This window comes from Coloeus monedula, assembly GCF_965178545.1.
Source record: "Coloeus monedula genome assembly, chromosome: 4".
Lineage (NCBI taxonomy): Eukaryota > Metazoa > Chordata > Aves > Passeriformes > Corvidae > Coloeus > Coloeus monedula.
In genome coordinates this window covers 47,462,368-47,486,844 of record NC_138784.1, presented here as the reverse complement: position 1 = coordinate 47,486,844, position 24,477 = coordinate 47,462,368, and the positions used below count along the sequence as shown (strand labels likewise).

The 24,477-nt window shown below is 38.7% G+C and overlaps 2 protein-coding genes across 3 annotated transcripts in view; both read right to left on the bottom strand.

Annotated features, from left to right (window-relative positions):
• Positions 1-3,148, bottom strand: part of GXYLT1 (glucoside xylosyltransferase 1) — a 31,502-nt gene extending 28,354 nt beyond the window's left edge. For both annotated transcript variants that reach the window (XM_082280688.1, XM_082280689.1), the window contains exon 1: positions 2,941-3,148. In XM_082280688.1, coding sequence (XP_082136814.1) covers positions 2,941-3,140 — 200 coding nt within the window. In that variant the 5' untranslated portion in view covers positions 3,141-3,148. The remainder of the gene's footprint in view (positions 1-2,940) is intronic.
• An 8,679-nt stretch (positions 3,149-11,827) lies between these two features.
• The window catches only part of YAF2 (YY1 associated factor 2), a 32,232-nt gene continuing 19,582 nt past the window's right edge, over positions 11,828-24,477 (bottom strand). The window contains exons 3-4 of the mRNA XM_082280691.1: positions 23,665-23,817; positions 11,828-21,063 (exon numbers count right to left, since the gene is read on the bottom strand). Of these exons, the coding sequence (XP_082136817.1) occupies positions 20,826-21,063; positions 23,665-23,817 (391 nt within the window). The 3' untranslated portion in view covers positions 11,828-20,825. The remainder of the gene's footprint in view (positions 21,064-23,664; positions 23,818-24,477) is intronic.

Here is a 24,477-nt window from a genome sequence, read left to right as displayed (position 1 = left end):
TAGAGGGAGTCAACAGCTCCTCCCAGTTTTGTATCATCTGCAAACTTGCTTAGTATCACTTCCAGTCCTGCGTCCAAGTAATTTATGAAGATGTTTAGCTATTAAATTCTTAAAGTGTTCTTCAGCTGTTTATATCAAGTCTCAAGATACAAGCCTTTAGTCTCCAGTTGTCTTGTTCCTCAGGCTAGAGTAGCCTTTGAAACAAACAACTCCTTACCAAACTGATTACCCAAAAAGTTCCCTAGAATTATTATGTTTATTGGAGGCTCTTGCCTCAACTTGTAATTCTAGTTTCAATATGTTACTTCCTTTTACATTATTTTCTTCTTAAACATGTCATCATCATTGCTAAATTCTTCTAGGTGTAGTATTCCAAAGGCTTATACAAGGTTTGCAGTTTTTATGTTTGCATGTTTCCAAAAACTTAACAGCAAATTCAACACCTCCTGCCCCTCTCCCAGAGCACAATCAAGCTTTCTCTGCCCTTGTGGCATATACCAAACTAGACTATTCAGGCAAAGAAAACACTCCACGGTGAAAGAAAAAAGAACATTGCTGAGTACATGAGTGCCTTCAGATGATAGTTAGATTTGCTTTGCTGAAATGTATTTTAAAGCTATCACTGAAAACAGCTGAAGCAACCCATTTATGGAAAGTTACTATTAATGCATACAAAATGTTAAACTTCAAGGATTAGAACGTGATCTAAATGCAATTTATTCTGTAAGGTTATCAACCCTTCAGGATATTACATGATCACAAGACAGTCAGAATTGGGCATAAAACAGACATGTGGCCATTGTGCTCAGTCTCCACTGAAGAAGCAGCTGATGTATAAAAACTGAAAAACTGAAAAACACCAAGACATTCAACAAGATGTGTGTATCACTTACAAAAGTCAATGTAACACAGTTTAATACTCAAGAATAATTGAAAAATGCATCTAAAGGAACATTCAGTGGAACATTTCTTGACTGCCACAGGACAGAGTTTTTGCTTCAACAAAAGCCTTTTAGGGACTTTTCTAAGAGTCTGACTCACAAATAAGTTTTGCACACACTGCTTGCACAAACAGCATGTTTCAATAACTTACAACAGGGAATGTTTATCCTGAGCCTTCAGCTTGACAGCAGTTTATAGGTAAAAAATTCCCACGTAGGTGACAACAGACACTGGTTTTGCAAGGAGCTATGCCCCCACAAAACTGTATACAGTGGAATTATTTGTGGCACTTGAGACCTATAGAAAAAAACTTTCTCAGTTAGTAAAACTTTTCTACTTCACAACACAGGGCAGATTTATATCTCATCTGATGTCATTGCAGCAAGAAGCTTCTTGCACCTTGCTGAGATTCTTCTCCATGTATTTAATTTAAAAACTAAACTTTTAGTACAACTACTAAAACAGTATAGCTTTTAAAATAAACTTGGTTCTTCTTTTGCTTACCAGTAGTATGATACATGTTAAAGTCATTTCAGTGTTTAATAAAACAAATCATTTATTTAGATTATCATCTTCTACCCAACAAAAGTTTGCCTTACTTAAACTTCGTGTTTTCTTTAGTAAAGCAAATATCATACATATGATTTTTTCATCCTATTTTTATTTAGAGCTAGTAGATTTCAGCCACTCACAAGTTTTTAATCATGAACTAGAAGTGAGGAACAATCATCCTCACATTTTTTCACATTCTAATCTGTATTAACTTGAACTAAAGCAAAAACATGGGGTAAAAAATTCTTTTAAGTAGTTACACCAGTCAAAAGCTGGGTTTCACATTTCAGCTGACTCCACCCCTAGTAACTCAGAATGCTGTTTCATGGTGTTTTAAGATTATTAAATCAGAGCTTGTCATCCTGCCATCCTCCGTAAGTCCTTTGCACCAGCATCGACACTTTCATAATTAGAGGATGAGGCAATACAGAGCGCTGAGCTGGCCAAAAACTAGGTAGTTTTCAAGCAGGTCACCACACCAACTCACTCGTGTGCTCAGAGGAGCACAAGCAGTGCAAGGACTGGGGATGCCAGAGCTTGTACAGCACTGGGAAGCAGTGATCATCGCCAAACCAATAAACTCACTTTGCTTTAAACTCCTGTAGAATCTAAGCAGAGTTAGAGCTAGGCTGACCCAGAATGGTCTGGTCCTAATTTCTCCTCCATTTTCAGTAACACATCTCTTGCCACGCCTCTTTTCCTGGCGTTAGGCTTCCGGTAGCCACAGGTGAACAGGATTATGAAACTATAATCTAAAGGAAAACTAGGAATTTCCATTCCATAATCTCATTCATCACTTGGCCACATTAAAATTTCTGCTGACAGAAGGCAACAGAACTATGTAGGTCTGCAGAGTGTGAGATGCTCGGACATACGCCCCTTTAATTATAGAACTGAACTCACTGGTTTCTGTGAGAAGACTGGCTGTATTAAGGTACCCCATAATAAACAGTTTTGCTTCAATGAAGTTATATTTGATAATCATAAAGTTATTAGGTTTCAGACCTGAAGGAGCACCGTGAAATTTTCTCTGCTTGGAAGAAGGAAACGCACCCTCCTCGCTTCACCCGTCCTATCCCACCAAGCAGCAGCCAGGGACGGGCTTAGAGCCGCGGGGACGCGCACGGGGGCGGCCTCGGTCGCCGGCAACGCCACTCCTGAAAGTTTTCCTTGTTTGTTTAAGGCTTCCCCAGCCGCCGTTTCCCGGGACCCGGCCCGCGGGACGCCGGGAGGGAGCGCACAGACACCACGACCCGCTGCCCCCGAAAGCGCCTTCCAGGCCTCGGCGCCGCCGCCCGGCCGGCACCGCGCAGCCGAGGGCGCCCGCGGCCCCCGCGCCCCGCTCCGCCCGCGGCCGGGACGGAGACTGGCGCGCTCCCGCCCCTCCCCGCAGGAATGCGGCGGGAACCGCCGCCCGCGCCCGGCCCCGGCCCCCGCGCCGCGTACCTGCCGGTCCCCGCCTCGCCTCGGCCCGCGCTCCCTGCCGGCCGCCGGGCGCCGGGCGTGGCGGGATCTCGGGCCTGCCTCTCCCGGCCGCCGCCGCCGGGCCCCTGCTCCAGGGAGAGGGCCAGCTGGCTGAGGCCGTAGAGCAGCGAGCAGACGCCGCAGCCCAGGCACAGCAGCGCCACCCGCGCGAACCGCCGCATCCTCCCGCCCGGCGCCGGCACAGCCGGGCGGGCCCGCGGCTCCAGCGGCAGCGGGAGCACGGCGGGAGCGGCAGCGGCGCGATCCCCAGCGCGATCCCGGCGTGCGAGGGGCGGGGCGGGCAGGGGCGGGACCGGGGCCGGGGCCGGGCCGCAGGGCGGGGCCGTAGTGGCGCCCACTGTTTATTTGCCCCAAAAGTGAAAAAAGCCGCACGCCCCCTTTTCCCGCTGCATCCCTCCATCGCGGCCCTGTGCTCAGCGTGGTCTCGTCCCCGAGCCTCCCGAACATGGGTCCCTGGGAGAAGTCGAGAGACGAAATGTCCCGGTCCGCTCCACACTTGTGCGGAGCCTCACCTTGAATCCTGTGTGCATTCTTGGGAACCTCAATATAAGAAGAATATAAAGCTGTTACAGAGTGCGTGTCTTCATTAAGGGCAAAAGTGGGGCTAAAGCCTCAAAATGACACTCCTTCCACACTTTCAATGTTTCTGTTGCACTAACTTCGATTTTCCTGTGTAAATCTTCACAGCTGCCTCTGCACAAGGATGCTCTATACGTATAAATATCTAAAAGGAGGGTGCCAAGAGGATGGAGACAAACTCTTCTCGGTGGTGCCAAGCAATAGGAGGCAACAGAAGAAACTGGTGCACAGGAAGTTCCACCTGAATATAAGGAAAAACTTTTTTACTGTGCAGGTGACCGAGCACTGGAACAGATTTCCCAGAGAGGTTGTGGAGTCTCTGTCACTGGAGATATTCCAGAACCATATGGACACAATTCTGTGCAGTGTGTTCTAGGACGACCCTGCTTGAGCAGGGAGGTTTGGACCAGATGACCCACTGTGGTCCCTTTCAACCCTTACCCATTTTTTGATTTTCCCACTCATTCCCTAGGCAACTGAAATTACACAGGTGTTCATTCTTTCTCCTTGTGCTGTCACAATCTGAGCATGCAAATCACTTTGGACTCCAGCCCTCTTCCCTCCTCTGTCCTTGGCACACAGGTGACTGCACAGTACCCTGGCCCGAGGAGCAGGTGGGTGCTGCTGGGCCAGGCAAGTTTGGAGAACTGAGCCTGAAGGATTTGTCTGCGGTCACTAGCAAAGATAGGGCTATTTTAGCTCACCATGTCATGCTTCTGGACAACAAAATGTAGGTCTGGGAAGTGGCAGAAGAAATAACAGCTGTACATCTTTCTAGATGCGGGGAATATTGGTTGGGTTTCAGCTGAATCCAATACAGTAGTGCATCCCCTCTCTCTAGCCCAGACCACTGAGCAACGGCCCAACAGCTTAACTAACCTATACTGTTGCCAAGGTAAGTATTTTAAAGTCATCATTCAGTGCTGCTCCCTCAGCTTCTGATGCTGATTTTTAAAAAAAACAAACCAAGTTTGGAATAATTCTGCTTACTTCTTTGCCCTTACAGTGCATTCGGCTCACATTTTCTCTATGGACTGGAAACATCCTTTTTTAAAATAAGTGATAATAACCCACTCAGGACCCTGCATTTTAAGAAAAATGCCAATATGATTTACAATAAAGCATAAAAAAAATAGCTGTTACAGCTTTTGCAGCCTAAGGATGTATGTTATACATGAATGCCCATAAAATCTGAGCCATAGCTTACTGCTATTCTTGGCTGTGCTTAAAAGAAGGGGGAAAGCAGGATGCCAGCTGGCAACTCTGGTAGTTGGAAGAGAAGTAACGCCAAAATTGTTCATCACCTCTTCCTCAAAATAAAAGAAGAAATGAGGAGAAAAGGTGGCCCTCAGAAAATATGGGATACTCAACTCTGTTTGCAGTGGAGATACTGGGATGATTACTAAGAGGTACAAACAGGGAAATTGGGTCTGAGGGAAAAAAAAAAAAAAGTAGATTTCAACAGAAGTAAGGAACTAGGGAGGATGATGAGAAATCAGGCCAAATATGGCAGGGTGATGATGGGAGAGTCATAGATTAAATGGTAGAGGATTTGTAAAAAGAACTTGGAAAGATATTACTGGCTTGCATTGCAGAAAGAACTAGCTCTGAAAGCACCATTCAAAGTCTTAGCTGGGCTTTCTGCCCCCCTGTTCTTTGTTCCTCAGTGCTTTCTGCCACACCCTGCCATTCAGCTTCCCTGATTTTGTGTTTCTGCTCAAAATCGGGTCCACTGCTCTCATTGCATACCTACCTGCTGACCTGTGCCATGAATTCCTGCACTCTCCCACTTCACAGCCCCTTACACACACTGTCAAGTCCATATAGCAGGGAATGAGCAATATAAGTCAGCGTAGAGAGATACAATGGAGTATTTACTGACAGCAAGCTTAAAAGCAGAGACCACTCAATCCCTGCTGAGGTGTGACACTTGTCTTTTATATGGAAGAGTGTTCCAGCCAGGGAAAATGAGGTCCGAAGTGTGTTATAGTGGCACCGAGAATGAATGTGGCAGATGGCCAGTAATAAAGGTCTCCTCCTTCAGAAGAAGAAACTATATTCTTAGAGGAGAAAAGAATAAATAAGGAGTGCTAAAGAGAGGTGACATAGGGAGATTTTTTTATTATTATTATCAATCATGTCATTACCCAAATACGAATTTTAAGGATTCTCTTCATTCAGTGCTGTTCAATAATATGTGAATAATTAATGAATGAGAATGTATCTGCAGTGCTCCAAGAATATAACTAAGGCAAGGGCAGAAAGAAAGCATCTTTGTTAAGCTCTCTGATGCTATTGGGGGCCAAAGCAACTAAACTTACACAAGGCTTTTTTTCACACTGCAAAATCTGTCCATTTAATCTATCAATTGGTCTGATAAAAGATAAAATGCTTCTTACTACAAACTTGGCCTTGTGAGCAAGAAAGATAAGCAAAAGTTACTGAAATGCCATACCCGAATTGTATCACTGAGAAAGAAAAAACATTATCGGACAGTATCTAATTACCCAGTTCAGTTTATAAAGTCTTTAAAGATTAATAATTATGTATCTTTATTACTAACCATGAATAGTTAATGAAAAATATGTAACATTTTAGGCTACAAGGTCTGCCAGTCTTTAATTAACTCAAAACATGAAGAGTTACAATTAGACACAAGATTCTCTCCTTTTATTAATGAGTCTAAATCTTTAAATCCTTTTCTTGACTAGAATTTAGTTATTTAGCCATGGTAACTTTGTATCTTTAGGATTCAATTCTATTTACTATGTCCAGAAAATAGCCCAAATCCAGAAAAAAGCTATCTTCATAAACTATGGGTGTTAAATAAGTAGTTAAGACAATCAATTTTTTTGAAAGAATCAGCATCTGATACTTCTGCAAGTGTGTTCAAGGGTCATAAGAGCAGTTACTGTGAGCCAGAAAAGGAAACCAACATTCTAGCAATTCATTAGATCATGAGATAAATCAGATCAACTTAAATTTAAAAAAAAAATAGTCCTAATCAGATGCATTTGTATCATTCCCCCTGGTTTTGTTCTTTCACAAAATTAAACCATTAAGTTGGTAAAGCAATAAGATTTTGTGCTGATAGATTTGTGTCAATGCTGCCCTGCATGTAGACCAGTTAAAGGTTTTTCAAAGGCAAAGACACTTCCTTTGATGTTCACATGCCCCTTCATACAAGCTGCAGTGTCAGCACTTGGCTATGATAGATTGCAAGGTTGGGGAAGCAGGAAGAAACAGCTTTGCTGCCATGTGTTGTACATATGGTATCATCAGACTTCTTGGGGTAATGAGACTTTTCTCTTGCTGCCAGATACCACTTTTTTTCCCTTCCCGTTATCTTTCAAGAAAAATACTTAGTTTGGTACAACTACTTTCCACTCTTATTGAACCTAACCCTTCAAATTTCCTCATGTATAAAAGTATTAACAAAAATTCTCAAAATCAACTTTTATTGATGACCACAATATTATTACCTTCCCCCCATTCCTTTCCTATTTAGCTCTCATTGTTTAGCATTGTGGTGTGTTCAACCTATTTCAAGCAAGAGCTTAAAATATTTTACAATTATTGTTGATAACCATGATAACACCCCAGGGCAATAGAAATAGAAAAAACATCTAGGACAATAGTGCACAAAATTAAGTAAGCTGCATTGTAAGCAGTTCAGGAAGTGGTGTGATACTTTGCAAATTTCCTGGTTTCTTCTAATTTGAATCAATTATTTCTTCATCAATAGTATGTTTCAAAATTTATTTAATAGATGCTTTGTGAACAATTGCAAGTTAATAAACATTATTCAAAATATTTGTATCATTCCTCTTAAGAAAATTCAACTTTCATGCCCTAAATAAATAAATAAGCATCTATATATGTAGACTTGCACAGTATTTAGTAGTTCACTATATTAAAAAAGCAGAATGAATACTCTCTAGGAGCACAAAGAGAATTTTCTTTTAATCTTTTTTTCAATATTTGTGTGTCAAGTCCTTTCTTTTCTGTAAAGATTTCTACATATAAAGCTCCAGAATATCAGTCCAGAAGGGATTATAAATGTTGGGCTTTTGTTTCTTTGCATAATCTAAAATTTTCCAAAGACTGTACCTGGCATGGGTATAATAAAGAGGTGACGGGTGACAGCCAACATGGCTTTACTAAGGGCAAATCATGCCTGACCAATTCAGTGACCTTCTGCAGTGGGCTCAGAGTGTTGGTGGATGAGGGAAGTGCACAGATGTCACATACCTGCACTTGTGCAAAACATTTGAAACTGTCCTATGGGACGTCCTTGTCTCTAACTCTGTGCCTGATGAGAAGCTCAACATGACCTGGCAATGTGTGCTCACAGCCCAGAAAGCCAAACATGTCCTGGGCTGCATGAAGGCAGTGTGGGCAGCAGGGCGAGGGAGGGGATTCTGCCCCTCTACTCCACTCTCACTAGACCCCACCTGTAGTACTACATCCAGCTCTGGGGTCCCCAACATAAGAAGGACATGGACCTGTTGAGAGAGTCCAGAGGAGGGCCATGAAGATGACCAGAGGGCTAGAGGACCTCTCCTATGAAAAAAGGCTGAGAGAGCTGGGGTTGCTCAGCCTGGAGAAGAGAAGGCTCTGGGGAGACCTTACTGCAGCCTCCCAGTACCTGAAGGGGCCAACAAGAGAGCTGGAGAGGGACTTCTTACAAGGGCATGTAATTGGTAAGACAAGGGGGAATAGCCTTAATCTGAAAGAAGGTAGGTTTAGGTCAGATACAAGAAAGAAAAAACTCACTATGAAGATGGGGAACACCAGAACAAGCTACCCAGAGAAGCTGTGGACGCCCCATCCCTAGAAATGTTCGAAGCCAGGTTGGATGGGGCTTTGAGCAACCTGGTTTAGTGGAAGGTGTCCCTGCCCATGGCAGGGGGGTTGGAATTAGATGACCTTTAAGGTCCTTTCCAACCCAAACCATTCTGTGATTCTATGATTTGTGTTTAAGTACTTTGGTGAAGAGTCAAAGCAAACTTACTTACTTACACAAATACATACCATATACAAAAAAATATAGAAATAAGGCAAGCAGGGCTGGGTTTTGCTTGGTTTTTTGTTTACATATAACTACACAAGTTTAAAAATCCTTATTGTGTCCTGCTGTTGTTTGCTACGGCATCAAGTGTTTTGAGTGGCAACACCCAGATCAGGGTTTTTTAATTTCTACAATATATTTTTTCCTCTAATAGGAAAAATATTCGCTAGTAGTAAACATGTGCAATAGTAACTTTGCACTATGCCTTGAAAGTTCAATTTTTAAGATGAAATATATCAAATAATCTGAAAGTAGTTACCCAAGGTAACTACTTTTTACCTTTTCCATTTCACAGCAACAGTGCAGATTCCAGACAGTGAATTTATACTACTTGTACTAAGTATTTTATCCTTTTCACTTTTTTGAAGATCCTTAAAAATGAATGCATTAGCTCAGGAAATCTTCAGACCATAAACAGAAAACCACTGCTTTTATTTTAGGGTTTCTTTTTTCATGTTTGATGTAAAAATTTTATGCCTTTTATGTTTTATATTTTTTCCTATCAGAAAAAGGCTGCATGTCTTGGAAAGCAAAACTGCATCTAGCAAACAGCTAAAATGGAAAAAAAAAATTAAATTACAACTGCCAGCTGTCCTTATAAGTGGAAATACAGGTCTAGGAGAGTTGTCAGGTCCTTAAGAGCCATTCAGCAGTGCAAGCCAGATGATACACTGGAGCCAGTAGCTCCTATTTCGAATGGAAGAGACAACAGATGGTCATTCAGTAAGGAGGTGTTTTGGAAAGTGGTCTGTCAATCAAACCAGGTAAAGTGTTGACTGACTTTGCCAATTTATTTACCTTTTTCTTTTGTTCATCTGTACCCTGGTTTTATTCCCCCTTCAAGTAGAATTTAACATGTCAACCAATGTAGAGACAATGTCAGAGATAGAGAAATCCTACTGTTTGTCTCTCTTTTTCTCTAAGGGTTGCTTAATTTTTATAAATAGAAATTGAAAACCATGAGTACATCAAAACAGTCAAATGTGGTAGTTGTTTAAAGCATTTAGTACTTGAATAATCAGATAAGACACTAATATTGCCCTCTTTTGCTGACCGCTTCTTTTAACACTGAATAGACCAGCCACATCACAGACAAGTGCCTAAGGCACCCAGCACCCTCACACTTGGTGACAGCCTTGGTCATGCCTGAAGCTCACAGAAGTACCTACTGTGAGCAGTCAGCCTGCCCTGCGCTGCCCAGTGCATGCCCTGGAGAGTGCAGACATTACACTGCCTTAGCTGTGGTGTCAATTGGATTGTTCTCAGACCATCCCGCTGCACAAGCGGCAGCAGAGCCAGCGAGTAGTTGGGATATGTGCAGTGCTGAACTTTGAGCCTGAAACACCCAGAATAATTTGAAGTTCTGCTAGCTCAGGATTGTACTTACGCATAACTCAGCCTTCTTTTGCCTATCTTTAACCTGTAACTTTACAAATTTAGTTTTTACTCTTTTTTTTTTTCAGGACAAGAAAGGGTAAAAAAAAATTGGACACTGTCCTAAACTATCTCCAGGCACCAGGCCCATATCTGCAGGGGAATGCTGTGATCTCCCATGGCTGCCAAAACATTTGTGCGGAATTTAAGAAATTTGTTTTGATCTTCAGACCCATAATTGTGTAGCAGTCTTACTGAACAGTCAATAGTGGAAAGAAATGAATAAAAGGGTGATAGGAGAGCTTTACAACTTGCTCTCCTCTTTTGAATCCCTTCTGTTCTTGCAAAATAGATGAGTAAGTAAGACTAAGTTAGACCCCTTTAATTAGTGACAATAGCTCTATTCTGGTATCTGATGCCAATTTAGTCAGTATTTCTGCTAGTACCCAATTTGGTAGTTACATCAACAGTTTCCCAACACTTGCTGCCTGCACTTGGGGATCTGTGCCCAACAATGACAGCGTGGCATTAAAAGCATTCTGTACCCAAGGAGGCATCAGTCTTCCATGCTGCCTCCTTGGAGTGGAGATGAGGTTCCATACTCATGGCCGACACTTCAGTTACCTGCTACACAAATGGGAAACTCCGACAGTCTTTACAAGAGAATCAGCTTCTTTCAAGAACGCCTTGCAGGACCCCTGCCTCATGCTGCAAAGCAACACAAACAACAAACAATTCAGACAACTGAACATGGGAACTGTAGAATTGAAGACAAATTGAGAGAACCCACATAGACCACTGTTTTATAACCCGCTTCAGTAGCAAAGAACAGTTTTTATATACAATGACATGAAGCCTTAGACAAAGCCCCCTTCTCAAGTTTCTTACCTCCTTTGTTACTTTAATTTGCAAGCACAGATGCTTTCATAGTTTCTTGCTTCAGAAGCAGTACTCCCAGGAATAACTCAACTTCCATCATAACCAAAAGCGGTAATGAATCATCTCTGCAGTAAATTAGCAGAGTCCTCTTGGCACTTTGCGATCAAATTCCCACTGTCTGCTGTTTATCCCCAAATTGCCCACTTGTATTTCTTGCACTTTCTCCTAGACAGTACAAATACATTCAGAGAGAGGTTCTGAACAATTTAATAATTTTATTTACCATTTTATCATAAGACACCCTAAGCATCACCACTGCCAATCAAGATTGTAGTGCACTTACATTAGTTTTCACCAAAAATACTTTCTTGTCAGATTGCTCACAGGCAAGAAGTATTTATTTATTCCTGGGAAAGGCATTTCAATGTGTGTCACTATTCTAGGCATGAAAAACATCTATTTATGCTCCTCTGAAACCAAAAATATGTCATTGATGTGAAATAACTATAGGGGCGTAAATTTTTAAACAATTTCATTATCATTAACTGTGTAGCATTTATCATAGAAAAAAAATAGTCTTTGCACTGTGATTCCTACTGTTTCTTTCTTTCCAGATACTTCCCCCCAGCTTTCCTGCCAAGCTTTCAGAATTTTAAATTGTTCAATATAGTCTTTGAACTGAGGTCAGGAAGAGGTCAGTTGGAGGTAGTATCCCAATGGGTTACTATACACTAGGCTAAATGCAAAGTATTGCCATCTTTAATATTTAAAGGAGTGCTTAACTGGAATTGAACATAGTTTATCAGACAGAAAATTTGTAGCATCTCATGATGCAAGTTGTACTTTCTGACTGCTACACAGAGACCTTTTAAATAGATCAATATACTATGGTTTTCCTAGAGCACCTTTAGATTTTTTTAAAATGAAATTTGCATATATTAAAAAATTACAACCACACAAAATCTTTCATTCACAGAGATGTTTATTTTTGTCTTCAATGTTTGTAGGGAATACGATTTCACTACAAAAGTGTCTCAGAGAAACTCCATTCAAAGTCTAGGCTTAAGAATGAAGGGAAAATATACTTTCAGCTGTACCAGTCCTGAGCAAAGTTTAAAAAAAAATTTTTAAAAAAAATCCTCTAGAGATAGGAAGCAGCACCAATTAAACCAGAGGGCCTCTTACTGATATCTGCTTATGCTTTCTTTTCTGCTTTGAGAATTGGTAAAGACTTAGGTAGGAAAAATTACTTTATTAGAACATGGACATAAGATTTACAGTCCCAATCTCTCACCAAATACCACCCTTTTTTTTATAGTTAAGAGTCCAGGGCCTCAGTTTTACTTTCTGTTAAGTAGTCAGGACTGCTAACAGCAAGACTGTTGCCCCCATGGTGTAACATTTTCTCTTACTCAAATTGGTAAATAAATATTTATTTAATATACTTCTTTTAATAAATATTTATTTCCTATCAATATCAAGTTCCTGAAAAGTTACATTGTTCTTAGAAGTATACTACTCGTAGCAGTTATAAAACTTCTGATAACATCAGGTCTCAAAATAATTCAAGTGGCTTACAATCTGTCTTTTGTTGTTTCAGTGAAAGGATTTCAAGCCATTGGTAGCTCTCAGTACTTAATAGTTGGTTTATCCAGGACATTCAGATTCAATCTGACAAAGTAAATACTTCTAAGAGTCAGAACAGAAAAGGCACTTACTCATTTTGGGGAAGACACCTGGCAGGTAAGATTTTTATTTTCAAAATAACAAGCCCTTTTTCTAATAATAAAACCCTTAAAAAACTAGTTGGATAAACATAAACCCTATGAACAAAACCAGCTTAGGTACCCCTTCCCAAGAAAGATAATACTGTCATTGATTGAGAAACTGAGAAATGTGAAAGCATCCAGAAATACTCACAAGTTTTATTCACTTCTGTGATATTCCAGTAGACCATCACAGCTGACTAGAAGAAAAAATCTCCTCCAAAGAATGGATGTTTTACAAATTGAAAGCCTCAAAAATTTCTGGACTATTTTTTGTTAGGTACTTGTATCAGCAATAAAATGTAAGATTCTAATGTGTATAACCAGGAACATCACCTTGGTTACAACTGATAACCTGTGACTTCATCCAGAGGAGCAAATCTTTTATCAAACTTCCTTGCAAATGAATCATTGCCTCAGTGATGCTCTGTGTAAGGCACTTAGTAAATTTTAAGAGCATCTGACAGTACTGTTGGTAGTTTTGATTTGTTTGTGAGGATGCTCTAACAACGCTTCAAGATTAACAAGTTAAGGTGTGGAATAATCACTGAAAACAGCCATATGAATTACTGGCCACAAAACTCTTCAGAAACCACATCCATTCTAGTCTGTGTTCTTATTACCCTTGCAACAAAAAGCTATCCTTTTCTTAGCAGTCCAGGAATTAGACCCTTTAAAATTGTGTAGTGGCTAATTGTATGAGAGGAATTAATTTTGTTCCTAACTCTTTCATCAAAACTTCTGCCCTTTCAATAAATAACCTGCATCCAAGAGTGAAATGTTCATGGTATCTACTACTCAATTCACAATTAGGCCAAAGGTCACTGAACCAACAGGTATCAAGAATTATAAAGCAAGACACACCTCTAAGAAGTGTGATGTTGCCTACTTCCACTACAGTACACAGAGAAAGGAACACTAAACAGACAAAAAAAGACAAAGAAGCCATTATATGGCTCTTCTAGGGATTATTCTGGAAAGACATTTTCTTTGTTCTTCCTTCCCCCCTCCTTATCCTCTGTCTTTTTGTTGGACTGGGGGTTTTTGAAGGTGTTTCACATTTTAGAAACAGAAGCTGCCTACTCAGAATTTCTGTAGGAAAGCTAAGAAAGAACTCAGTATCTGTGCATGCTCCTGAGATCTCCATCTCCAGCAGGGACTAAGAGCATTTTACTTGGCAACATTCTGCCTCCATCAGTTGGAAAGAATTTTGCTTATTTTGCGACATATGGAAGCCTCCCTGCATAGAGTAAGACCACTTGCAGAAATGCAGATAATTGGCATCCCAGAATGCCAGGTACCTCAGAGCGTTTGAATGGTACAGGATCAGTGTAACTGAGTTTGCTCAGCAAGAATCTGTTCAGGTAGTCAATTATATAGAAACAAAATTGATATTGACCTCTAAGCTCCCCATACCATTATTCTGAAAGACCATGTTGATCTTACCAAAATATAATTGAAGAACTGGGAACAGCAGTCAAATTCCTCACTTACAAAAGCACGCATAATAAATTACTTCAAACTCACTGCATCCTCAAGATGTACTTAAGAGAAACAAAAAAAAAAAGGAGAAGGAATCAGGAATTAGAACGTGTTTCCTTCAGAGGTGGGAGTAATGATAATACATAAAACCTGAAGATTTCCCTTGCCTAGATTAATTCATAGCTGAAGGCTGTTACAGTAAAAGATGATCAGTCAGATGCCAGATTTTCCTGCTCAGAGACCTGTGCCATCAGGAACTGGGCTTGACACTGAAGCACTTTTATTTATTCTGTGCAAAGAAGGATCAGTTTGAAACAGATTATTCATGGATGGCAGTTATATGTTAGATGCCTACAAACAGCCGATTAGATCTCTGTGTTCCCAAAGTGGGTATTCAGAAAGTATAATTGGCCTGACCCCTCACTTGTCTTAACAGATGCAAAGCTATTTAACAACTCCATCCTTCTTTAGTGACAAATCACTGGGACTATCTTTGAACCAAACAGAACGTGCAGTTTGCAGACTCTAGTGATCTTGGTAAGAGGGTAAAGAGCCACATTTCATTAGCCTGGGTTAGGCTTATTTCCTTTTTCTGCATCCTTTTGCTTCTTCACACAGAAGAGGAAAATTACATGCATGTGGGTAGCAGGTTATCAAAAAATACATTAATAGGCTCTTTTCCTCAGCTATCTTCTCAGTAACTCCATTGTAAATTAAAGGTCCATTGGTCTACAGCTACATGTCTTAGAAGCTTGAGGAAGCACATTCACCTTGCTTTGACCAAGATCAATATTTATACACAGATGTGCTGGTTTTGGCTGGGATCGTTAATTTTCTTCACAGTAGCTAGCATGGGCTTGCATTTTGGATTTGTGCTGGAAACATGCTGGTACTACAGGGATATTTCAGCTGTTGCTGAGCTGAGCTTACCCAAAGTCAAGGCCTTTTCTGCTTCTCACCCCACCCCAGCAGTGAGCAGGCTGGGGGTGCACAAGGAGCTGGGAGGAGACACAGCTGGGACAGCTGACCCCAACTGACCACAGGAATACCTCAGACCATGTGGTGTCATGCTCAGCATATAGAGCTGAGGGAACAAGAAGGAAGAGTGAGATGTTTGGAGTAGTGCTGTTTTTCCGCCCCAGTCACCACTACCTGTGATGGAGCTCTGCTCTCCTGGGGATGGCTGAACAGCTGTCTGCCCATGGGAAGTGGTGAATGTTTTGCTTTGCTTGCATGTGCAACTTTTGCTTTACCTGTGAAACTGTCTTTAGCCCAATCCATGACTCTTACTCTTCGAATTCTCTCACCCACTGCACAGAGGGAGAATGTGCAAAGGGCAGTGTGGTACTTACTTGCCAGATGGGGTTAAACCATGACAGAAAACTATGTAATTAAAGACTACACTTTTCCAGGTGGCCTAGATCCTGAAAACATAGTCCTGCTCAAATATTCCTCCCTCTGCCAAGATATGCCGTACTTTCTACAAAACAATTAACATTTTGGAACTACTTTTTAGAATATTGTTACTGAACAGTATTTTTTCTGGTGGTAATTTTCTTTTTAAACATATGGGACAAGAAGTGATTAGATAAGGTTACAATTTTGTCTTTTACAAAACCCCAAAAGGGACAGCAATCCCTTGTGATCATTCTTATTAATAATCATTAGGAGCCATGGAATATGCTTTTGCCCTTCATCCTCCATGTTTAACTTCTTAAAAGTACACCTAAAACTTCCTGTGCCCATTAAACTGTCTGCTCCTAAAATCTGCCATCAGAAGACAGAGCAAGTTCATTCTGATGACTTTTATCTGTCTCCCATAATAAAAGGAGGAAGATTAGGATTGAATACATCAGAGTGATTCAGTGGTGGTTTGTTTTTATTAATTTTCATCAACACAGTTAAATAGAGGTTGTAATCAGCTCCTGCATTACTACAACTCTACAATCTGAAACTGATTTTTTTTTTTTTCCACTGCGTTTTCTTTCACTGTTTGAATCCAATGGTACAGTTTAGGTAGGGGGAACACACCTGGACTCCTAGGCCTCATTAACAGACATCACAATCTTTTGGCACAATGTCTTAGGAAGGTCATGTAAACATCACTTGCTATTGGATAATAGCATTTTCCAGCAAGCATGCAGTTTTCCATTGCTGTTGTACCATTTACTCCATTCTAGGCAGGAAGTTATAATAATTTCTATAGAGTACTGATTTGTAATTAACTTGTGAAGTACCTTTCCAAATTTAATATAGTGGTTAAACCCTGTTAATTCTTGTTAAAACATGGGTTCTTTAGATATCAAACTAAAGTCAATATATGATTGTTGTCTTAGACAAGTCTTCTAAGTCTCTTTTAACAGTTTCTCCTCTGTTTAAAACTTTAAGAGCACAAAAGAAAATCATCCGAGCTTCTACAGTTTGAATGATTTTACTGTACAGTTTTTGCTACTTTGAAGTTACAACCTTCCAAACTGAGACTGCTCTGACATAAGTTGGGGCATAATTTCAGGTTAGGAAAACCTCTGAAAACTCAAACTGTATTTCCAGCACACCCAAATCTTAACATTGAGATAGAAGTATGCATTTGCAAAATGCCATATTTGACTGCCTGGTCCACCAGCCAAAACCAGCATTAAATTTTTATCTTACCTATCTTATTCCTGAGTAGGCACAGGCTAAATTTACAAGTATAGCACTTGCTGTTGCCTTTGGAGAAATTAAATGTAAATGCCTTTCTATTTCCCTACAGTTTCTGATTTTGAATGAAGTACACCCAGACTCCCTAGTAGGGAGAAGAGCCAAATAAAGGCATGTTAGAGAAAGAAAACCCCAAACAGATACAGTTAAAGAACCCTGGACAAAAAGTACACAATAGACAGTTCCATGCCAAATCAATCCTGTATAACAAAGTAAAATCAATCAGCAAAATGTAGGAAACTGTCAGGCTTTTGAGACAGGAGAGAAAAAAGTAAAGAATCTAAGTTGCAAGATGTGAAGTTTAGAAGAACTGCCTAAACACTACAGTGAACCAATAGAAACAAATTCTAGAAAGTACTCTGTCTTGCATGGCTACTTGAAAATGTGCTATTCATAATATCAAAAAAAAGTAAAGTGCACAAATTATAAAATCAAACCATTTTTGAGATTTTACAATCTATGCCCCAAAACACCAAATATCTAGATAAACACATAATAGGTTAAAACTTCAGTCATATTCTTAATATCAAGACTCTTCATATCAAGAATTTTAAATTTTTAAATGTAATTTATTTATTACTACCTCCTCTGTTGGAATCAAGATTTTATATGGCATAATTCAACCTGCTACTGAGAAGAATTTTTGTTTACCTCTAATATGTAGATTTAAATTAATGAAAAAAAGAAATCAGTCTGAACTGTATATTGTTCTTTTTCTTATACCACCTATAATTAATGGCAAAGTTAGGAAGATAAGAGACTGAATTACTGTACCCTTTATCAATGAACTATTTATATTTAATTTTCCCCCATTTCTCCCCCCTTTTCCTTTCTGAAACCAGACAATCAATCAGCACATAAAGGAACTCATTTACATGGAACACTATCACACTTGTCTTTGTTGGGCCACCATTTCATTAACGTCCCAGGATGTATGGCTGTTGCAGACTGGTGCATATATAGATTTAACAAATAACAGTTCTTATGCAGAGAGCAATCACAGAGAAACTTAGCTAATCAGAACACATTACAACATTAAATTTTCACTTTTTATAAATGGAGTAAAGATGCTTTTAAATATATTTACAGTTAGAAAAAAGGACTTAGGATTACTACAAGTCAAAATTATTTAGAAATTATGAAAGTGAAGTTCACTTAAATTATATTATGAACAGATACAAATGCAGTATTTTGCTTAGAATTTGTCTACTCTGCTGTCAGTATTGTCATATCCCTTTAATCACCAACAGGTAAAAACCTAACTTTGCTTAATGCTAAAACAAGCATCATTGCAATGAAACTCTGGCAACCTAATAGTTCAATTAAAACCACCTCAGCTTTTTAGATCCTGACTTCTGTTGCACCTGTAGTAGAAATTGCTCTTCAGTGTCTTGTTCCATAAAGAACAGTGAGACTTTTTGCATTCCTTTTGATAACCATACTTGTACTACATTTTTGAGATTATTCTCTAGAGACAGTTGAATCATAGTAAAATCCACTCCATCCTTCCTTTCAAACCAAACAGCTACTTAATTCTGAAGATAGAGTCCTCTTGTTGGCAGTGCTGGGTGGTTTATTCACATAAACTTAAATAAAAATACATTTCCCATTTAGTGAATTACTGGTAATAGATTATTATTTCTTTGCAAGGAATTCTGAAATGTGTTAGCATTCACTACATTTTAAATTAGAAACACATTTCATAAAACTTCTTGCAATGAGATTTACTATCCTTAAACTGCTTACTTTAAGCAGTTTCAGTTCTTTTGTAATCCATTACATCAGTATATTCTGCAAATAGTCCCACCTAAAAATAAAATATAAAAAAATAAAGTTGAGAAGCATGTATTTTTCTTTTAAAAACTAGTGTATGTTATTCTGAACATTAGCCCGGCCCCAAAAACATTTAAGAACCTTAAAAAGCATTGTTTTACAGATACTAAATTTGGCCAGGTAACAGCAATGAACAGACATCCTATTTAGTAAGATAAAGCAGAATACATAATAAACAGGTCAGTAGTTATCCATCTGAAATAGCCTATAATTAACATTTGATGTCTAAAAAGTTTAAACAGCAACACCAAGGGATGAGGTATGTATGTTCTCAGATATCACATCAGACTCTCATTTTATGCAACTAACTGTATTTCACAACTAGCATCTTACAAAATAGAACAGTACCATTGTGCCTGTAAGTACTGCATTAAAAACAGAAAAATACATTACTACAAGAAACCACCAAACATCACAATTGTCAGGGGCTACAAAAATCCATTGTTTTAAGCTGTTAAGAAGACATATCATATGTTGGTAATAATTTGGGGCTGGATTCAATACCAAGAAGGTCCATCCAACTTTCACATGGGCTTAAAAATATATTTACTTTGAATGAAAAAGAAAAGGTTCACAGGAGTGTAAGTGCACAACCTCACTAAAAGGAGCTAAATGGACTTTTGTACTGAACCAGAATATATAATTTAAAATCTATACATGAATTGTATGTATGTATCAAAACACTTATTGGTTGTAAACAAAAATGCAAAATCTGTATTCACAAAAATATTTTATTGGTAATGTTACATAATACCAGATGGTATTGTAAATAGTTCTGCTCTGTATCAGTATATTGCTAAGTGCGTAAATGTTGACAGTTTATGCCATAAAGTAGGATACTGAGTCTTTTCCAAATTATTTATGACATAATATATTCTAATAGGCCAATTTAATATTAAAGAAATTTATTCAGAAACAAACAAAAAAAAAATTGTTATTTCCTTATTCTTGTGCAACATCTGATATTCCTGTACTGAAATCATAAGTGACTACGTGACACTAGAAAAATCTGGGGCAAGGAAACAGCACTAAGCAGAAATGAGAACTGCAGTTCTGTTCTTTTTAAAGCTTTTCTAAACTTTCATATTTCCAAATAGTTTTTGCCAAATGCATCACCATCTGAGGTTCAGTATTTGTTACACAACACAGAATACCAGTGTACAGCGACAATGCAGTACTTTACCTGAATTGCAAGGTTAACTAATCAATGCTTAGAATGTGTTTTCTATTTTGCTTGTAAACATTACAATAAGTGTTTTAAGTGTCAAAAAATATTGGTAAAACCATCAACATAATTCAGTAACAGTAATCTAGTAAAATGTGTCAAACATTGGCAAAAATCCATACAAATGTTTTCTTTAATAACATTTTTCCTATTTAACCACACCAAGTACCAGCAGGTGTTTTTAAGAAGATAATTATTATGAAAATTCTGTTGCAGCAATAATTGATTAAGTTGATCTTTGACTTGCATACATATAACTATGTTTCACAATTCTCAAATAATACATATTTAGGCAGCTTGAACTATGTTATAAAAATTTAAATTCAGTACATGCCAATAGTAGAGACTCCAAGAGTTGTGTTAGAATTCACTAAACTAAAAGTGAAAATGGACATACCAATAACACTGCATAATGAACATTCAAACCACATTTTCATGGCACCCTTACACATGAAGATGAAAAAGTTGGTCTGAAGATGCTTCATAACCATTTGTAGGTTGCATTTAAATTACTATAGAATCACAGAATAAGCTGAGTTGGAAGGGACCCACAAGGATAATTGAGTCCAACTCTGGGCCCTGCACAGGACAGGCCCAGAGTCACACCATGCACCTGAGAGCATTGTCCAAACACTTCTTGAACTCTGTCACGTTTGGTGCTGTGACCACTTCCCTGGAGAGCCTGTGCCAGTGCCCAACCACTCTCTGGGTGAGAAACCTTTTGTGGTATCTAAACTAAACCTCCCTTGACTCAGCTTCATGCTGTTATTGTTTCTACCACTGCACTTTTCTTTCTTTTTTTTTTTTTTAACTGCATCATGTCCACTCAACATATCAATTATGCATGACTAATCTGTCATGAAAATGTGGTAACAGGTGACAGAAGTTATGTATTTGCATGTTTTGAAGAGACTAAAGAAACTGGAGGAAATAAACTTTAATGAGATTCCCCATTCAGTGATGACGCTTCTCCTCTGGGTGAAGATGACCTGGACATTCCCCTCTCTGTGTTGTCAGAGCTAGAACCGCTCTGACTGTGTTGATCTGCAGAAGTAGCACTGGAAGCAGGTGGCGACTTAGTTTTCTCCTTAAAGTCTGTAATAATGACTGTCAGATCTCCAACGGTAACTTCCAAATGCTGAGCGCTACTTCGATCCACATTTTTCAACCTTGGCCTAAATAAAGGAAATAATCATATTAAAAGCACACACACCATCTTATTATCTTGTCTCCCTCCTACTTTTTAGGAGCTCTGGAGAACAAACGTGTATATAAGATTTCTTTTTGCAACATGTATTATGTAGGAAAACAATGTACCAGAAGTATTAATGGCAGTTTCCCAGTATGTTTTACATTGAAATAGTTGAATATAACACATTACCTTCTTCTAAAACTATTTAGAACTTGACATTATGAATAATGTCACTGTGCAGCAATATGTATGTGAATGTTTTTACTTTTGAAACCCAAGTCTTTATTGTGACTATGCAAAGTTACAAATTTGATCCAAGGAAACATCCATCTCTGCAGGAGAGTGAAGCAACAATTCTAAGTAGAAAATTATGCTCAATAATGAAGATGTTGGTGTCTGTCTTTTGAATTCAACAGCACAGACAGTGTTAACTTGCAGCAGGTGTTACCTCATTTCGAAACCTCACTAGGATCACTAGTGTACTATTTGAACTGGACTTTGTGTTTACAGTATAACTCTGGTATTCCTCGCATAGGCTCTGTTCTAAATTAAGCAGAGATGAGTGTTACACACAGTGTTGATAGGGTAACATCATCTAATCTTTCAATTGTTTGATTTTTCCCAACAAAAAGAACTAAAGAATAATTTTACTTACATTTTGCCATCATATTTTTGCTAGTGACAAGCATAAAGTACTTTCAATTTAGTCCTTTCCCATGATCATCATGAAAAACTGGTACCGGACAGCTGAATACATACAAGCAGTTATGAACAGCACAGTTTATTTAGTCAGTGCATTTAACTGACTCCACAGCTATCACTGGCTCAAGCTGCAATGAAATAATGACATCACATGTTTGCAGGTGTGATAGCACCAAAGCCCTAACCTTTACGCTATCATCTGACTTTGTTTGAAGTAGAATTGGTTCCCATTCACTTCAGCTGAAACAACTCATGCCTTTCCTCCACTAGAACTGAGATAGGCTTTGACATCGTGCTCCCCTGAGGCTGAAACAACATGACTGAAGCATCTCAGAAAAAACTGCAGATGTGCATCACTGGAATAGAGAGAAAACTTCAGAATTATCAACTTGTGCAAGGGCTGTGTACCTGGAGTTTATTAATTATATTAAATGTGCATGAAGATTTTTATGGTTGTTTCCAGTAATAATAGACACATTTTAAGGCAAAAAGAAAAGGATATCCTTTCCCCAAAGAATACTAAAGAAATCTGCTTAAACAAATCAAGCATTCTTAATTACTATCCTACCTAGTGAAACAATTCTTGGAAAAATTAACTGTTTGAAGCATTAAAAAAAAAATAGCAATTCTTAATGCAAGGTAATACTGGTATTTTGGTACAAGATTTTATTTTAGTTATTTTTCAAATTTCTTTACTCTTTCCCTATATCACTTTTTTACTGTACATTTTTACTGTACTACTGCAATTTACCCACTAATATTTCAATTTATAATTTTTAATTGGCTTAACTAAGGCTCACTATACTAATGTCAAATGCTTCATAACTGAAGAACTTCAGCTGCATGAGGTAAGCTTGTAAATTTGAGTATTTAAAAATGAAAGAAGGAAAGGAAATAACACCTCAGTGTCCTTAATCCTAACCATGACTTTCCTAATAACTGCTCTCTCTTGACTCTCAGTCTCTCCCTTGTTCTGATCCTAATGATCCTATTTCAGGCACAACAGAAGCATCTGCTACTTCTCTGCATAACTAATCCCAAAGGATATTTCTTGGCTGGGCTATTTTAGACTGCTTCCAAAGTAAAAAAAAAAAAAAAAAAAAAAAAAAAACAACCAAAAAAACTTCCTCCCATATTTGCTTAGACTTCATGTCTTACCTACTTCTCAGCTTTTTTGGCACAGCATTCTTGCCACAATAACTTTATGCTTCGATTATGATGAATTAGGGGTTAAACCTGCTGCTTTTGTTTAGCAGTTTGCACCGTCCTTCCTTACAGCAAGATCAATGCTTTTACAACTTCTTGTCTGTACTGCAGTATTTCATGTTTTCAGTTCTAAGAGTCTTTCAGCATCCCAGATGTAGCATAGAGACTTCTATCACTAGGTAATACACATACCTTATCCTGTCACATTAATTTATGCCCTAGTTCAGCCCTTCAAAGCTAAAGGGTTCTACAAGGCTATCAATAACCAAGTTCTTTTCCCTACTAATCTGCAGTCTGGTACTGGTTCTCTCTCCTCCCACTATTATTTTGCATGAAAACCTGTCACTTCCACCCCCTCTCTTTTCCAGAGATTAGTATCATCAATTTGCCTATCAACAGTTCTGTATGATGTGACAAATACTTCTATAACCCTTAAAACAATATCCTTAATAACCCTTAAAAAGTCTTTCTTCATTCAGCTGATCTCCATCTTCTGGCCACAACTACACACTGCAGATCTTCGCATTTTATAAACAGCCTAAACCAATGAAACTCCACACCAATATAGAACCTGTTTGCCACAGCACTTAGAAAGCAGTAAAATCAAAGAACATTTTCTTATTTTTGTTTGTAAATTACATTTTACCAATACTGCAAAAGTTTCTAAATTTTTTACCTGGTTTTCTTATGACTGTTCTTTTTGCTTGTTGTTTCCTTTTCACTTTTTTCCTTTTCTACTTTGTCTTTTTTCTCTTTCTTTGATTGTGTAGGGGGCACAAATTGCTGAGGAACCTGTTGTGCAACCAGCTGAGAGACAGGTCGAGGTTTCCTGTGTGCACATATATATAGACATGCATAATGCTTAGACTTTGCAAGTCTCAAACTGTCTACACTTCAGTTATTAACATTAACTATCACTGTAAGAAGAAATATTGTTTAAACAAATCTTGCTGCTAACACTCCATTAAGATAGCATATAAAATTTAAACCCATTATAGCCTTTTGTTTCACTTACTTGCATTATCAACAAATGAAATTTCTTTTTTTTATTTTACAGGATTTAGAGACCATACTTTGCAATGTGCCCTCTTCTCCCAGCTGTCATATCCAAACAGAGAGCTCAGAGTGAGCTCCAAAAGACAATGCTTCCAGAAATTACTTTACCACCCACTCCCAGCCACTTCAAATGATGAAATGGTCTGTTCTGAGTCTACTCCAATACAGAAGTAGACAATCCATATCACAAGAAGGAAAAAGCTGACCTTTGAGGTACCAGAGCTAAAGCCATTGTTTGCCTTATAGAATAAAACTTAAGTGTTTTCAGCTCAAACAAATTCATTGCAGGCAATAATAAATCCTGTTGTGTATCATTTTTATCATGTTCACTGGAACAAAATACACTGCTAATTAATATTAGTAGGATATAGCTGTAAGAACACCTACACTTTGGAAGCTGGCAACAGAAACATATGCCCGCATTCCACCAGTA